The 18,523-nt window shown below is 43.6% G+C and overlaps 1 protein-coding gene across 4 annotated transcripts in view; it reads left to right on the forward strand.

The window, feature by feature from the left end:
- LOC119730924 (mediator of RNA polymerase II transcription subunit 13-like) overlaps nucleotides 1-18,523 on the forward strand; it is an 82,810-nt gene that overhangs the window by 39,381 nt on the left and 24,906 nt on the right. For 2 of the 4 annotated variants that reach the window (XM_038203990.1, XM_038203992.1), the window contains exons 6-13: nucleotides 595-798; nucleotides 5,900-6,055; nucleotides 6,593-6,848; nucleotides 7,447-7,596; nucleotides 13,838-14,641; nucleotides 15,397-15,571; nucleotides 16,891-17,092; nucleotides 18,094-18,218. In XM_038203990.1, coding sequence (XP_038059918.1) covers nucleotides 595-798; nucleotides 5,900-6,055; nucleotides 6,593-6,848; nucleotides 7,447-7,596; nucleotides 13,838-14,641; nucleotides 15,397-15,571; nucleotides 16,891-17,092; nucleotides 18,094-18,218 — 2,072 coding nt within the window. The remainder of the gene's footprint in view (nucleotides 1-594; nucleotides 799-5,899; nucleotides 6,056-6,592; nucleotides 6,849-7,446; nucleotides 7,597-13,837; nucleotides 14,642-15,396; nucleotides 15,572-16,890; nucleotides 17,093-18,093; nucleotides 18,219-18,523) is intronic. The other 2 variants (XM_038203991.1, XM_038203993.1) reach the window with 1 other exon arrangement.

Raw genomic sequence — 18,523 nt, forward strand, 5'->3', positions numbered from 1 at the left:
TGGCTCAGGGGTCTGCCACTGGCTTTCAAGGTTATCCTCCCCCACCCATTCCCCTCGTTCCTAAAGCAGGTCTGTCGACTCGTTGGATCACCTGGCCTTGGCTCAGGGATCAAACATTGGCTTTCAAGTTAATCCTCTCCCAGCCATTCCCCTCGTTCCTAAAGCAGGTCTGTCGACTCTCGTGGGATCACCTAGCTCTGGCTCAGGGATCAACCATTGGCATTGAAGGTACCCCTCCCCCTTCCCCAACTCTATTGCACCACCTCCTTCCCCCATTCCCCCCTCCCCAATTCCCCACCCCTCTCAATCCATTAGCGGGTCTGTTGACTGTTGCTAGATCTGTTGACCCTGGCTCAGGGAACTGCTACTAGCTTTCAAGGTACCCCCCCTCCCCCCCCCCCTCCCCCCCCCCTCCCCCCCCCCCCCCCCCCCCCCGCCCTTCTCTCCCCACCCCCTCCCAAGGGTAAAGAACATCAGAGAGATTCATTTCCTGACCCAGAAAAGTCACAGATCAGCTGAGAGCCGGTCACAAACAGTGTAAATCTTATGACATTTTGACTAAATGTTCAATTTTTTTCCCCTGTTGCTGTACAGTCATTCTCACCCCATATGGTCTGAGTGGCGTACTGACGGGTCAATCCTACAAGGCAAACCACTCGGTCAGTCGACGGATTCTGAACGAATGGCGCCACTTCTACCCCATCAAGTTCCTAGGGGAGCAGGAGGAGGGCAGGGACACGCCCCCTGATGAGGAGGGCCAGGAGGAGGGCTTACCGGCTGTGGTCGATGTCCTTGTCGGTAAGTTTAGAGCGACCGATTGGGAATGTTGCCTTGACCAACTTGGTATCTTGCCTGACCACCTGGAGCTTTTACCGAACCAACGTGGGTACATGTCTCACCAACCGGGAATCTTGCCTAACCAATTTGGGATTTTGCCGTACAAAGTTTGGGAACTTGCCTGACCAGCTTGGTACCTGGGCTGACCAATTTAGAATCTGCCTTGACTAACTTAGGATCCCTTTGTCCAACTTTGGATCTTTCCTGACCAGCTTCGGATCTTTCCTGACCAATTTGAAATCTCGTTTGACTTACTAAGGATCCCTTTGACCAATCTAACATTACCAACTTGTCCTCTTTACATCACCCCGATGATCGTGAATAGCTTGGTATCTGGCCTGAACAATTTGGAATCTTTCTTGACTAACTTAGGATCACTTTGACCAACTTTGGATCTTGCCTGACCAACTGGGGATCTTGCCAGTCCAAGTGATGACCTTTCCTGACCAACTTGGGATCACAGACCAAATCTAGCCTGACCAACTTGGAATCTTGACTTACCAACTTATTATCTTGGCATACCAACTTGCCAGACTTGACAACCAGACCTCTTATCATGAAACTAGGCAATTAGTTTTCTTCAATCAGTCATGAAAAAAAAAAGAATGAAGTGTTTCTCAGGAAGGTAGAGCCCCAGCCACTGTTACCTCACAATAGGGCTTGATTACACTTGAAAGTGAAAGATTTTGGAGGACTCGTAAAGGTTCTTTGTAAAAATGCCTTGGGACTCATGGTTAACTCAAGGACTTGGGCACAAGCTTCAAAGCAGCATGGAAAATATTGCAAGATATTACCAGATAGCGGTACGTTTGTAATGATAGTAACCATGAATGATAATGTTGGTGCTTATATTGTGCTTTCCACACCAAAGGTAGTCTCAAAGCGCTTCACAATATTTACCGTTGCCATTCATACTCCTGGGTGGAGAGAGGCAGTTGTAGTAAATCGTCTTGCCCAAGGACACAAGCACCATGTTCCCCATCAGGGTTCGGACCCACATACTGTGGCACAGGGGTTGAACCCCGTAACCACTGGACCACGTCGCTCTATAGATGGCGAAACAAAACAGTTGGCGGAACAAAAGTACACCAAGGTACCCCTGTAACGTAAATGGCACGGTCTCCTGGTTGCGCATGCCGCGTGACTCAGAATTAGGCCACGATACCTTTTCCCTCGTCCCAGACCCCGAGTCATGGCCCCTTAATCTGTCCTGATTCATTTGATCCGGCGAAGGGGCCCCTGTCAGCCTTGACAATCGGAAAAGTCTGGCCTCAATATCAGCGGCGTGGTTTTACACACGATTGCCTGCTCGTTGCGACAGACTTGTACAATTTTTTTTTTACCAAAAGAAACTTGTCCCTAGATCCAGAGTGAAAAAAAAACCTGAGTTAAATGTTATCTCTGCTCCATGTTACTATGTTATGTTAACATTCTTTTGACAAAGCAACTCAACTGTACATGACACAATTAAATAATTAACAGCTCACTTACATACATCATTTAAAGAATTTGAACTTAAAAATCCATGTCATTTTTTCAAGATATATTTTTGCTAGTCTGTCCAATTTGATAAACGCACACAAAAAAGACTCCCCCCCCCCCAAAAAAAAATTGTAACTATATGAATGGCCTACAAGTTTACTCCCAAACCTTAAAAGTACGAACCAACCCCTTTCCAAAAAACTTCAGTGCCCTCCAAATTCCCACCGTATTTAGTGAACACCAAGGCAGATGCTTCTAAAAATATTCCACAATGTTACCAAACATCTAAGTTAATTTTGAGTGCACTCATTCTCCGGAGACCCAAGGCGCAATTCCTTGCTCCACATATACCTCGCCAGTCATTGTCACATCCTGTCGAGGGAGTCGGGGTTTTACGGGACCTGCCCTCTCCTGACAAGTCACAGGTAGAAAATGTACCGCGCCGGACAACATCTGACACAGCCCCGTAATGTTCATCCTTTCCTGCTTCAGATGTGATCCATCACCCTCAAAAAGCTGGTCCTTCCTTCAGGAGGATTCTACCGTATCAAAAAGTATTTCCTAATATTCACAATGTACCACTTGAGAATATTTGAAAGTTTCATTAAACACTGTCGGAGTTCATACTTCAACCCTAACTCCCTAGGCATTTTTGCTAGGATGCAGCCTCAATCCTGCAAAATCCTCAGACTACCTCCATGTAAAAATTGCATACAGCCTCAATCCTGCAAAGTCCCCCTGTTATTTCTTGAATGTGGCTTTTGGAGGGGTGACCACTGCCTCAATCCTGCAAAATCCTCCGGCAATCACTGTCAATATGTTTAGGCGGAGCCAGTGACATCCTGAAGCAGTGCAGAGGATTTCAAGTATAATGTTAGCCTAGATTTATGCCTGGCTGAGCATAAACAACAGAAGGTCCAGCCCAAGACATTGACACAGTGCATCCTCCAAAATCAGCCACACATTTTTTTCCATATAGCCTCAATCCTGCAAAATCTTCCATATTGCAAAGAGGAATTTGGAGGATTTGGGAAGGTTAGGGTTCATGGATCGGTCCGTCATACCTGGATGAACATTGACAAAGGAATGCCTTTGTCCCAGGTCTTCATGTGAATAACCTTGTGACCTGATTTTCAGACAGTATGGGTAGTAATTTACTTGTTATTGCTCATATAAGATTTGAGGCTTTGCATGGTGGGGTATCGGTATCGTTTCGGTTTGCGGTAACACCATGTGGTAATAACTACTGTTTAGAAGATATTAGTTCTGAAAAGAACTTGTCCTGCTTATTATCAACTTTGCTATGTAGTTTTTTGTTCTGATAAGAACAGTCCTGCTGTAAGTTCTAAACGAAGTTGTCTTTGGTCTCAACGTTTCGACTAGCCTGCTCTAGTCATCGTCAGGAGATTGTTATTGTTATTGCTCGTGATGAACTTGACCACAACTTGGCTTAACACACACCTCTGGCCCTTACTTGACCATGAAAACCAATAGTGTCGTTAATCAATGCACTACAAGCTGTGTGTATGTAGTGGAAAAAGGCCCTCATGCATGTTATCAGTGAACAGGAAACTGGTTGATCGGCTTGTGGTGACTGAGTTTCCTCTCCTGGGGGGGGGGGGGGTGGTGGTGGTAAGTTAGAAAGGCACAACGGCAAGAAGTTTGCCGAGTGACATCCAAGCTAGCCAGAACACCGCAAGTGCCTCATCAGCTTTGTCGTTAATTTAGCCCCTTCCTTGGCTTATTGTCCCAACAAGATTGTGAATCAGCGCTGTGGAATGGGACGGGTCCCAGCCGAAACATGGTTCACTTCACTCTTTATGTACAACTGCAGGCTGGTTCATACTCGGCCAAAAGCGAACTAGAACGCAAATTTGTGACGTCATGGCAGGTTTTTACGCAAAAGTTGAACACTTCAGCGAATGTTGCGTGATATCAAAAATCGCTTCGCATTCGCGAGAAGTACAAGCTGGCCTTTACTCTGTTAAAGATACAGTCCATCATTTGGAATTTGTGCATTTTGTTCGTTTGAAGCAACAAAAGTGCTCAATATCTGAAGAAGGACGCTAAACAACCAATCTGATGAAGTTTCAGCTTAGCTTCAGCTGCACTTTTCGAGAAAAGCAACATTCTAGGATCTTGATTTCATATCAAAAGTTGCTGAATCATGTTTTAAATTGGGCCTAGAATCTAGCGTCCAAGACATGTTCTCACTAGCCGATTGCAGGTACGGTACACAATGTCGCGCACTGATCCAACAAATTATAGCAACCGCGCGCAAGTGTGCGTCGTGCCAATGCTTGCGCGCGCTTCGCCGAAAAACAAAACAAACTACTAATTTGAATTTCCTACGGTGCTTCTTAAGACGCACCGTAGGAAAGGCCTTCTTTCGTTGTTTTCTTCAAAATGGCAGCTTGCCAGAAAGAATAATTTCACAGGGAGTTTTTAAGTCCCCTTACTATGTTTCAACCAAGTATGTTTTTCAACAATAATTACGCCAGCTACTTTTTGGATAGCTCCAAATGATGGACTCTGGCTTTAATAGGGCTATAATTTGTGTAATTGCACGCAGCACAGTATGTCCAGTGATTTTGATGACTCACTTCACTTTGCCATATCTTAAAGTCATCCAGGACAAGGATTCACTCAACACCTTCGCTAGACCCTTGCTTCCGGTTTCCAAAAAGAAAAACAGTCCACGCGTTGTCAGGCTGGTAATTGGTCATTTTTTTCCGCTCGTGCCCACTTCCCTATCCAAGGATGCAGGTGACATTTCATTTTTGACAGTTTTTGTTCAGGCTATGACAAGGGTCAGTGTAAGTTCTCACAGTCAACGTGCGCAACGTGCAGTCGTGTTTCTGAATTCACTACCTTATGGAGACATGGATATAATAGGGAACAAAACATTGTGTACGTCTCCACTGGGCAATTTCTATAGGTGAATATGTCTCCACAGGGTTATCTCGAAATAGATATATGGATTTTACTCAAAAACTTGGGCTTTCCAAGGTGTGTTGATCCGTCGCAAAAGTAATTTATGTGAGGGATATGAAGTCTGAATTTCAGTCCAGGAAATTAATTCTGGTTAAAATACGAGTATTTTAAAACTAGATTTTCACATCCTCAAATTTTAGTACACGAGAACAAAGAAATGACTCCACAAGGATACAAATTCCGGTATTTATGTGCGTACGGAGAGTGCATGCATTGATCATGGTGGTAATCTACCTACCCAAAATGCATTGCATTTCCTTTCAGGGATGTAGTTGAGTCCGTCACAAGTCCCTGCAAGTCCATCACAAGTCCTCCAGTCCTCATTCAAACTCACAAGCTACTCACATGCGCTTTGACAAAGGCATTCCTTTGTTATTGTTCGTCCACTGTTACTTGTAACTGGACTTGTAAATAACTTGTGACTGAACTCGTGATAGACTCGACTGCGTTCCTGGTTTCCTTCACCAGATTCTGTGTATGAGCAAAACTCACAGCATTTCCGCTAGTACCAGTAGGAATGAAGTAATTTCATTTGCAAAGTTACTTAGTGGCAAAGTTACTACCGTCTCCTTTTTTCCTTTTCTAGCCGGGGTGCGCATGTTGTACCCCACCGCCTACGTCCTGGTACCCCAGAGTGAAGAGATGGCCCATGTACCCATTGCGCCCATGCCGGGTACCACCTACCTGCCCCCTCCCCCAGTCCAGAATGCGGGAGCCAGGATACATGGCATCACAGCTGCAGGTTGGTCGCCGTTTTTTACATTAGCTCAATTTTTTTTTTTTTTACTTTTAAATCGGAAATCAATTGTAAACAACCACAAGGAAGTGGTACATGTGTGTTCACATTGTTCCCATGTCATGTGTACTGTGAGGCGTTATATCAGTCACGTTGTCCACATCGAAGAAAATGTTGGATTTGCTCTTTTATCTTTCATCTTGATTTTATCCTTATTAATGTTCGTTTCTAAACTTATTTTATAATTTGAGAGTTGTGGGTGGAGTACATGGTTGAAACTCTGATCAAGTGCTAATTTTCTATCCTTCCTGCAATTTTAAACCAAGAGCTCCGGTTTTCATGAGCAGAATGACCTGGGTGTTAAATCTGAGACCTTGCAGACTCGTGATCCAAAACTAGAATATAGAGTAAAACTTTAAGTTTGTTTAGGCTACAAAATGCCTGGTTTTGGCATGGGTTTCACAAATGTACCCTTCACTCTTCGGAAAGTTAAAACAAAAATCCAAAGATAGTAAAAAATTACTGTTTTGTTCCCTTCGATAGCCATGTCGTCCATCTCGCTGACCCCGCCCACTTCCCCGCCGGACCAGCCCATACCGGGCGAGGCCAAGATCACCATGGTGTCATCAGGGATGTACCCAAACAATTCCCCCCAGGACCCTGGGGCTATGTATGCTGCTGAGTCGTCGGACCTGTCGCCCCAGACGCTAGTGGGCCGCGTGGCCTGCCGGATGTGGCGGGAACTGACGGTGCCGGCCGATACGCCACAGCAGCAGCAGCAGCAGCAACAAGTGGTTGCGTAAGTTCACCAATCCAATATGTTTACTTGGGTGGCTTTCCGTTAAAAGTGAGACCCACCAATGTGTGATGGGCGTTCAGGCACAGAAGCGTCCCAGTAATAGCTACCGGAACCGTCACTGTAATTTCAAAATTGGATTGTTGTATATTTGGATCTTTAGAAATTATACCTCTGTAGACAAGCATGCAACTTTTCATTGGATCCGCTGATTTCGTCTTTGTTACTTGTCATGAATGCCATTACACATTGAAAAACACTGTACAAAGTCTTGTGTGGTTTGGAATTTCCGCGTTTTTTTCCCAGTTGCATGCCTGTATAGGAGATGTACTTTTACCAGGGACATCATCAAATTGTGTGGTAACTCTCTCAGGCACACTGCTGGCAATGTGCATCTTGCCTGAAAATGGCAAGATATTTAGATATTTAGTGGAATTGGCAGTTTCTGAGCAGTATACAACTCCCATACCATGATGATAGGTATGGTCTGATGGCCCATATTCTTACATGGCCAATTAGTTCTTTCTCGTGAACCCAAATTGCGGAACTTATGACGTCACAAAACTTCAAATATGTTCAATCTGTCTTTGTCCCTTCACAGCGCTCCGCCTGTTGATCAGAACGCCCTGCCGGCCGAAGACGGCTCCACTGCAACGACAGCGACCACGGAAACCAGGAGCACGGCAACCAACACCACTGTCACGTGGGACTTCAACGACCCCTCCACCAGGGCAAACTGCAGCTGCTCAAGGTGAGATCGATTACGGTTGTCTCTTCCTTGAAATTGTTATGTGGCTTCTGAGATTACATTATGCAAGCACTGTTTTGGAAGTGTTGCTGAAATGTGTCTGTACTGCTGATGTGTGTTGGGTCATAATTCTAGACTCTCTGGTACACCTGAGCCTAATTTCTAAACGTTCTCAAGTGGGAAATGTTGCTTAGGCCAAAAAAAAAAGTCTCCGGTTTCTGGTATGCGCGCTCGTCGCCGTAGCCATGCACGTTGACAAAATGAAAAAGTTTTTTTTTCAATGAAAGATGATGTCTCAAAACCGCCAAACTCACTGGTTTGACTGGAATCCTGCTGCTGCACAATTTTAACGTGTTTTTAGATTGGGTTATGGTCGAGAATAAGCTTTATGTGGCCTCTCTGGACTCCCATATATGTGCACTAAGTTTAGTCGGGCACCATTTGCAGTCATCAGCCGACATTTGAAGCAAAAAAAACGGTAAAAAAAAAAAAAAAGCCGCGTTGCCGCACCACTTTTTGGGCAAGCTCCATACCAGAAACCAGAGACTTTTTTTTTTGGCCTTAGCAACTTTATGTGCTAAGCCGACTTGTGATGGACTTGTGATTTGACTTGCGACAGACCAGTGATCGGACTTGAGATGGACTTGTGATTTGACTTGGGATGGACTTGTGGTTTGACTTGGGATGAACTTGTGATTTGACTTGTGATTGGACTTGTGATTGGACTTGTGATTGGACTTGTGATTGGACTTGTGATTGGACTTGTGATGGATTTGTGATTTGACTTGCAATAGACTTGTGATTTGAGTTGTGATTTGACTTGTGATGGACTAGTGATTTGACTTATGATTTGACTTGTATTTTGACTTGCGATGGACTTGCGATGGACTATTGATTTGACTTGCGATGGACTTGTGATTTAACGGACTTGTGATTTGACTCTTGATTTGGCTCGGGATTAACTCAACTACAGCTGTTGTATGGGAGGAAGCAAAGCGTACCTTGGTACATTGGCAGAAACATTTTGGAAAACAAATCCATTGGAATAGGGAAGAAATGCCTGCGAGAATTATTGAAACCTTCAGTGGCTAAACATGTACAGAGACACACAGATGTATAGAAATCATACAGTCACGGATTCACCTTTACTATATCACAAGTTATAAAACAAATTTTACTTGGTCTGCGTACTAACAGATTTTATGACTAAATCAAATTTTCCCTGTAAAATACTGCAAAACGTGCCTATCTCGGATGCACAGACACATACCCATATCAAATAACAAACACTCAGCAATACTTCCTTATTGCATTTTCTCGGGTCCCTACCGGAAATATTTTGGGTTGTAAGTCAGCAGATCTGACACACAGGAAGTGAATATGTCACCTTTAAATGGAGGCCTGGAAGACGAGTCACTGTGTGCCCCTTTAAAGTTGGTAGGGATTTTGCATTAAATGCATGGGACTGTAGCTTGTTTCAATGTCTTGCATTTCACTTCAGGTTAAAATGGAATGCATGTTTAAAGTTACATTCCCTGTGCTTTTAAAGAAATTCATTTTTTTTCTAGTAATAAATGTTCAACTATATTTTATTTCAACAAAAAAAAACCTTCTCTTTTCCTGTTTTGGACAGATCCGCTTTGTAAGCAGACTGGCTCCTGGTCTGTACATTATTGTCTCGCAGCCAATAATTCGAAACTGTAAAAGTGATAATTTAATAACTAAACATGGGCCACTTTTTGTTTTGGTCGATGTCTCATTCAAAAGAAAGTTCAGATTTTAAATCAGCTGACAAAAAAATATATACTGCACATGTCTGCAAAGGCCCTGGGTGTCAATTGATTTGAGCGAAGAAATTATTTTCAATTTTGTGGGGAAAATTTACAGGAAGTATGGCACATTCATGTTGTGTGGTTAGGGCTACTTGTGTATGTCTATACTTTTGTTTGTCTATTACATGTAAATCATCAGGTACACATTGTCTAATGTCATGGGGGCTTCTGTCAATGATTCTTGCTTTCTAGGGTGATTTACTAGGAACCTTCCTCATCCTTGCAAATCCCAACACCATGTGGTAAACTGTGCACAAAACAGTTGGACTCAGTTTATTAGTGGTATGCCTTATCCCACGTAAAGCACAGTCAGTTTACTAGTGCAGTACTCATTCTAACAGATCCCAACAAACCCTGATGTTGGAGTTTGGGTGGTTGGGGATCCTTAGGGTTAATAACCACAGCATTGGCATCTTGTCACAGTAAGTAGGACGGACTAACAATTCAGTTTATCACCCCTGATGGGTTGGCCAAGGATCACCTCCAAAACTATCCATTCCCCTTGGACCATCCACTTGCAAAATATTGAATGTTCCAAGTGAGATTTTGCTTCAGAAAACTCAGCCTGTCCAATTATCCTACCTCTATGTTGACGAGAACAACCCTGCTCAAGAACACAGCTGGGTGGATTCAAACCCACGACAAGAAGACCCTGCCCCTGTGCATGAGTAGAACATTTTTAGGGATAGAAAGGTCTCTTGCAATTGCTTGATTTCAGGCTTTTTTCTTCTTCCAAATTGTAACATATTGGCACCGCACAAGTTTGTGTACTTTTCCTTTATACCTCAAAATTTGGGCAAAAAGCAAAAGAGTCCACTTACATCCCTGCATTAGAATCCTGATTGCGGCAATCATAAAGTTACACAATATCCAAGCAAACCATGAGCTGTGCTACAGCTTACGGTGTAGACTCTTGCTGGCGTCCAGTTGACATGCGGAGTTACTGCCTTCGTTTGTCTGAAGGCTCTGTGATTTGTCGTCCAAGTTTCTCGTGGAAATTGGGAGGAGTGGTTGGGGAAGGGGTCAATCGGCCGATAAATTGATGTCGGGGAAGCTGAAACTTGCTCTTTTTTTGGCCATACAGAGATCGGGACAATGCCTTACAGCTATGGGTCTGCTGTTCTTTGTAACTCTCTGTTGTTTCTTGTCTTTGTCATTTCCAATGAAGTTAGAATTCTAACGGTAGTACGTTGCCAGAAATAGCTAAGCCTTAATCTTGGTAAGGGAAAGGGTGGGGATACAGGGCAAACAGCATGGGGCTTACACCCATAGCCTTGGGGTAACATGGCTGTGTGGAGATAGGCCCCTATAGATGTGTGCTTGCCTGACGTACGTGCAGTGTTGACACTGAAAGTGTCAAATTGTCATCAGCAATTCAATGTACATGTTAACATGGAAGCCATTCTGCCAGACCAGTGAAAAGTATGTCTGCATGGTCAGATTTGTCTCTGCAGGGTTCCCACGGTCATGGAAAAATCACGGAAAGTCCTGGAAAAAAGTCACGGAAAATTGGGAAAAATAAGATGGTCATGGAAAAGTCACGGAAATCAAGATCATGTAAGGGTTGTTTTTGATGGGCCGCTTTAAGGATGGCTGTAAGGGGAGGATGAGGCCATTAGTTATTAAAACTTATTTTCAAAAGCTAACAAATGGTTAGCCTAACATCAGCCGTTCATCAGTATCATAATACCAAACATCTTTTTTTCTGCAAAAGGTGAAATGTCATGGAAATTGTCATATTTTAGTCCTGGAAAATCATGGAATTTGGTTTTCAGATTTCTGTGGGAACCCTGCTCTGGGGCCAATTTCATAGAGCTGCTTAAGCACAAAATTTGCTTAAGCTCAAAAACGTCTTGCTTAATAAAATCAGGTTACCGGCCAAAACTCCATGCGATTGTTATGCTAAGTAAACAACAGCTAAATACCAGTCACAAGCAATGTACATCACATGGAGTTTTGGCCGGTAACCTAATTTTACTAAGCAATGTTTTTTTCGTGCTTAAGCAAATTTTCTGCTTAAGCAGCTCTATGAAATTGGGCCCAGGTTTTGGCTTCATCTATGGCTCCAGAACATTTTTCAAACATTTTTACTCGGAACCACGTGAATGTACATCACATTAGATGTTTCTCTAGCAGTAACTAGAGGTTTGCAAAAATGGTGAAGCTGAAGCCGAAACCAAGATTTGAAAAATGCCCATGTTATGATGATGAAAGGGTTTTTAAATAAAAGCTGAGCAAACAGGATATCCTGCATGCTGTAGGACGCGATTGCTTTCCCAGTCAAGCACTGAAATCACTTCTGCTCAAGCAGGAGAAAGTTCAGATTTTAAATCAGCTGACAGAAAAAAATATATACTGCACGTGTCTGCAAAGGCTCTGGGTGTCAATTGATTTGAGCGTAGAGATTATTTTCAATTTTGTAGGAAAAAGTTACAGGAAGGGATTGTGATTTTGTGTGTCCACATTAGTGTACATTTCATAATACACTTTGTAAAGTGGACAAAATGAAGGGTAGACTTAACTAAACACATAAAGAGAATGGGTGTTTTGGTTGGAAACCTACCATTATTATCCAGAATGTGAAAGTTAAAAGCAGTCTCAAATTTCGAAATATTTTTAAACAGGAAATGCGTAGAGCTTTTTGTTTTCATTCGTCATTAGGACTGTGAAATGCCCAGAAATCGTGTCGCACGACTGTGTCTGCAACTTCCTGGCCAAATATGTTTAAAAAAAGAACATGATTTCAACCCCAGTGCCTCCGTGACCTTAACGCCACTGTAGTTCCTTCCTTCCTTTATGTATTTTCTGATGACTTGACCCATTATTTCTATGGCAAAATAACTGTGGCCAGTTCCAACAGTCTTCGGTGTGCACACTATATGCACTATGGCAACTTGAAAACACAAATGCAAACAAATGCAGAGTTTGTATCCTATCTGTTACTATGCAGTGTGTTGTGGATTATAGGAATTAGTTCGCATCTATTGTCATTAGCATCACAGTCAGTACTAGTGTTACTAATTGTTGATGAGATTTGTTTTGGTCATAGTTTAAAGTAAAAGCAAACACGGGACTTGGTGATCCACCAGCCAAGTCTGTCACAAGTCTATCACAAGTCAATCACAAGCAAATGACAAGCCAATCAGAAGTCATTCACAAGTCAGTCACAAGTCAGTCACAAGTCAATCACAAGCAAATTACAAGCCAATCACAAGCCAATCACAAGTCTATCACAAGCCAATCACAAGTCTATCACAAGTCAATCACAAGTCAATCACAATTCAATCACAAGCCGATCACAGGTCATTCACAAGTCATCCAGCCTCAACTAACGCACTGTTCAAATGAACCGCGACATTCAAATGAACCGTGACATTCAAAGGCATTCCTATGTCATTGTTCATCTCCTGTTACTTGTGACCCGACTCATGATTGACTTGCCAAGTTATCACTGACTCAATTACAAAATGTCCAGCATATTCAATGTCCTCATTATAATCCTATGAGCACTGAGAGTCAGTCTGGTCATTTTTAATTGATCCTCATCAGTGAGGGACTTCTCAGCTTTAGTGGCGGACCCCTACTTGTTTCTAATCTCATTGGTACAGTTGGTAAAATATTAAATATGGCCATTAAAATCAGGGTGTCTCCGCTTACAATTATTTTTGTTAAAGAGAGTGTTGTTTTCTCTGTATCAATTATAAAGCTACAAAGGAAGCCAGTTTCCCTGAAGTGTGTACTATTAAACATCATGTAACACGAGTTGCTTTTCAGAAGGGGAGAGGAGTGTGACATATGGACATGGGTGTGTGCCAAAAGACTGGAAGTATCTGATTTCATTGTATCCTGTTTGAAGTCATATTTAGGCCAGGGAAATTGCTAAGCGGGAAGTTTAACGTAGTCTTTTGGACGAGTACCGGGCAATTTCTTGACATTCACTGCAGTATAAAGTTTTGTCGGTAACTATGTTTCTGCGCTAAGCAGATTTTTCTTAGGAGAGTTTAGTCATCACGATGTGAGGCATCACGTTTTTTTCGTTAGCTGTCAAATGGTTTTCCCCCATGATTTAGAAACTGCCTTCCCCTGTTTTGGGGGGCAATTTTGCAAAACAGTGACAAAGTTTGTGTAATTTTCTAGTTTAATAACTTGTTTGTTTGTGTACGGTTTGTTTTTTGAAGAGTTGTGTACTTTTGTGTGTGTACTTTTTCCCTGTTTATACTTGACATGGTACCACAGTTGTGCAACTTGGTAGTCATTTAAAACAAGAGATAAGTACAGGCCTCATTGCTTTTTTCTTCTACATTTTACAGTTTTAGGTGGCATTTACAGATATTGCATAAAAAAAACTATCTGTGTGTTGTATTGTTCTAATGGTGAAATTTTATGGTGTTTTGGTCGTTTTTGTCTTGTAGGCAAAAGTCTTTGAAGCAGAAGGGAGGCATGGCTTTCAGCAAGTCGCATCCCTCCAGCCACATGAGCAGCAAGCACTCCAAGTCCGACTCCAAGCAGGACAGGCAACAGCGCACCCAGCGTCCAATCACGCCCTTCCACCATCGCAGCGTCACCTGCGAGGATATCCTGGCATTGGAGCAAGAAGCTGTCAACCAGCGACTGGCTGCGCAGAATGCAGTAACCAGCCTGCCTGCTGCCGCCGCTGCTAACGGCGCTCAACCACAAGCCACGCAGCACGACGGTAAACTCTCCCAGGGCAAGTTCACCCAGCCCAGCCCGGCTGCCTTCCGGCCGGGTGGCCCCTCCGACTCGGTCCTGACCGAATCGCCGCCGTCTGTGGTCCCCTCGCCCCTGGTGCCGCCACCAGTGAGCGCCAGCAGCGCAAACGAGAGAACTATGCCCGCACTGAGTCCCTACCCTCCGGCAAGAAGCGGCAGCGATTCGGGAACTCCCACGACCACCAACGCGCCGGCCGGCTTCTCCCGATCCGACACCACTCCCACAAACCACGACCACCCGGACGGACTTCCGATCCCGCCCATGATGGGAGGTTCCCAAATGATGGACATTCCCAGGGGGATGGAGGCTCACATGATGGCGGAGCATCAGAAAGAGGAACGGGAAGAGGACCCGCTGTGGCAGTGTTTTAAACTCCCCAATGGGTTCGACTATAAGAGACCCCTGCTGCCGGCTCAGTGTTACGAGTTGGACGATGCGGACGGCGGAGGTTGGGATGCACTCTATGACTTGGACAATAACATTGAGTGAGTCTTTCATTTGCCAACTTCGGTGCTCGATTTGTCTAAAACTTCAGTCTACTGTTGTAGGCTTGTGAACGGTTTGTATTACGATACTCCAGATACAGACGATATCAAGTTTGACGTGATTGCTGTGGCTTTGGACATAGTTTCGATGCTGCCACATTTGTGTTTATGTTATGTGTTCATAGACCATGCAGTCTTTTCACTCGCATTGAGTATTCATCTCAAATTTCAGATTTATATGCTTAGGGTAGGCCTGCAGTGTTAACCCAAAACTGTTGCCAACTGCAGTTGCAATTTCATGCAAACTAGACCCAATTTCATAACTCTGCTTACCACAGAACTCTGTGCTTACAAAAATCATTCCGTGCTTACAGTGAAAACAAATCTGCATTGACTCTTAAGCAACAAGTCTTTAGTACGAGGACACACAAATGTGAAGAAGCCAACACTCCTTGCGAAAGATGCACATTTTTTGGCGTTAGTTTCATTCTTCTCTCACCAAAGTAGAGCCAGAAAATTGCGATCTTCTGGCTGCCCTGCACTGGTTCTCAATGTTTTTCACCGTTCGGCACCAGTACAGCACTGTATTACATTGTATTTATTCCCCGATCATCCATAAAACCATAGAGTGTCGTCTCGTTGAAGTTTGGTGAAGTACAGGGAGCAATATTCATGCAGGGCAGTTTGGGGCAATGCATGGATAAAACAGAATAGAACTTTTTAATGACAACCTGAACCGTGTTTCTTTCGTCCAGAGTGTTCTCCCAACCTCAGAAGAAGTTGAAGCCGGAGAGACCGTTGCTGACCAATCAAGACCTCCTGTCGGGCAACTTCTGCGTGGATCAGCTGGACTACAAACCCGCGCATCGTGCCGTGTCGCCGGAGCCCATCGACCCCTACGAGTTCATGGAGCAGGACCCCTCCCCAACAGTTAGTTCTGCCATAGTTTGATTTTGCGCCGATTGCCCCAAATGGGCTGAAGGGGATATTTTTCCTAATAGAAAAATTGTTTTAGAGTCATACGTATGAATTGTGATTTGCATTTGGGGGGTGTTGTTTACAACTGACATGCTTGATAAAAAGAACAGTTGAAAGCCACGAGTATGGATGTAACCCCCACCTTGTCAGATGAAAACAATAGTCTTAGTATTTATCCTATCTGCTTATGAAATCTAAAATTCTTCGAAAGCACTCATGGCACTGTTTACAAGCCCGAAGAAATTGTGGAAGCAGAAACTAACAATGAATATTGTATTTCTGAGGTGGGAGAGTAACCCTATATAAATATTCTGGGGACAACACACAGAATCAGTTAGGGACTGACAACTCAATTCACCTTTTGGCCAGGGTGAGATTCAAACCGTGGACACACAGGGAGAAAGTACAGCGAGAAAAGCATCACTGCCCCAGCATGGCTTTAACGGGGTGTCCCCCAAAAACCCTCAAAGCCCCCTCTTTTTCACAGCTTTCTAAAAAACACAACACAAATATCGATGCATACATGTATTTAGAGAGTATATTTCATTAGCTTTTCAACACCGAAACAAATCTTTCCAATCGGGAAAAGATTTATTGAGTTATGGCCAATTGAAAACAAGTACTGCTTTTTCATTTTGTCCATGGCGGCTGATTTTTGACTGCCGCAATAAGAACATGGGCCGAAACTTGCATCCGCGAAAGAGGCTACCAAGTAGAGGGCAGAGGCAGAGCAGCACAGTAAACATCTAAGAAGTTAACAAGACGGTCCTTTTCAGGACTACCATTTCTTCCAGAAGGAGAAATGACCAGTGTTGCAAAAAAATGAAAAATAGAAATGAACCAGTTAAAGAAAGAAAGATGAAAAAAATTAAAGAAAGCAAAACTACCCTCACCCCAAATCCATTACATTCCTGATAAATGACAATTAAAACCGTGGACAAAATGAAAAACGTGTCTATGTGAAGCGGCTTCAGCAGCTTCCACAGACAGAGATGAAACAGACCATTATCATGTTGCGGCCATCTTGATTTTTCCCATTCGAATCAACGTAACCAAAGCGAGGCTGGAAGGACAAAATAGTCAGGTTCCTTTTTGCACAAAAAGCATTACCATTCAGTACTGTTATTGGATACGGGGAACATGACTGAAATGCTGGCAGCATGATATCGGGCTATTGCAAGCCGTAGCGAAGGCATTCAGATGTGGCCTAAGTCACTAGTAGGGCTACAACAAACCCAATGTGTTTTTTTCTGTTTGTGCACTCCACCCAGCAGAGTCGCGTGATATCGTGCCGCAGCCGGGGCAAGGACGTGAAGGGCAAACCCAAGGGACTAGCGCCGCGGCGGAACAGCAACCGCAAGGAACGCAAGAAGCTGGAGGAGGAGGCGGCAAGACGGGCCGAGGAGGAGAAGATGAAACAGGAGCAACAACTCGCCCAGGAGCAAATGCAGACCAACTCGGTGGACGAAAAGGGTAGGTCTTATCTACTCACAGTCGCGTCCTTTTGTAACATGGCATTATTAACCACATTGTGTCTTGAATGATTGCCTTCATTTGATCCGCCCGTTGTCTGAACAGTCACAGACAGTTAAAAAAAAATTGTCTGTTCCCCTGCCACGCTTTTTTTATGTAAGGCTAGTCCCCAACAGTCAGATCACATTTCTTATAAACAATGTGACTAATCATATTCCATCAACAGACAAACACAGTTAAAGAGGTTGTGGAATGCTTGAAGACATTTCCGTCATTTTTCGGGTATATGTAGCCTAAGGTGTGATGAAATAAAAACGACTATTGTTTCTGTCATAAAATGAGTACAAAAGGTACTTTTGAGAGCTGTTTTTCAGGTCCTGTTTCGACCCGAACGTGCAATTTGTGTAAAAGTCGTCGTCGGGGGCAGCAAACAAAACACAGTAAATCGTGACGTAATAAACAGGACTCCCGATGCAGCGTAGTATAAACGAGTCCTGTTTATTACGTCACGATGTACTATGTTTTGTTTGCTGCCCCCAACGACGACTTTTACACAAATTGCACGTTCGGTACCTTTTGTACTCATTTCATGACAGACACAATAGTCGTTTTTATTTCATCACACCTTAGGCTACATGTACCCGAAAAATGACGGAAATGTCTTCGAGCATTCCACAACTTCTTTAACTGGTAGGGACAGCTGGCTTATCAATCTCCTTCAGTCAAAGCATAGGTGAACCAAGTTACGTAAACAGTCACAGCCAGTCTTTATGTGAACAGGGAGCTCTTAACTTTTTGAAAACAGTCTCTTGATTGATGTTGAGGACTGCAGGACTTGTGATTGACTTATGAGGAACTTTTAGGACTTGTGAGGGAGGTGTGTGCTTTTGCGCTCATTGATTACTGAACAGAAATAACAAAAACATCTCAAAGTTGGTCGCTGAGTAAGTAGGGCCAATAACAACGGACTGTTGACTCTGTTGATTGTCGTCTTGTTACAGGTCCTCTCTCGAATCAGTCAATGGGTCGGCTGGATTCCAGTAGTTTCACGCAGGTCAACGACCTGAAGGTCACGTACGAGGATCTTGACCAGCTGTTCCAGTCTTCGGACGACGACGATGACGGGGTAAGCAGAATAGTGAGACCCTCGGCCATGACTGTGGACTCCCTGCCCATTTTTTTTTAACAAATTGAAATCACCCATTACAAGGCTGAATACCACTCGAAGGTACACGTAAAGGGCTACAAAATAAGGAACAGAGATGGGCACAAGGGTATATACAAAAGTACAGGTTATGTCGCAAAAAACCTTACAGTTGAAACCAAATTAAAAGTATATTGCGTGGGGGTTTTGGAATATTTTCAAATTACCTCTAAAAGTCAGATAACCAATCTACCGTACAAACTTTCTTCCATTCAAATCGATGCATT

Source organism: Patiria miniata, unplaced genomic scaffold, assembly GCF_015706575.1.
Source record: "Patiria miniata isolate m_02_andy unplaced genomic scaffold, ASM1570657v1 HiC_scaffold_22, whole genome shotgun sequence".
NCBI lineage: Eukaryota > Metazoa > Echinodermata > Asteroidea > Valvatida > Asterinidae > Patiria > Patiria miniata.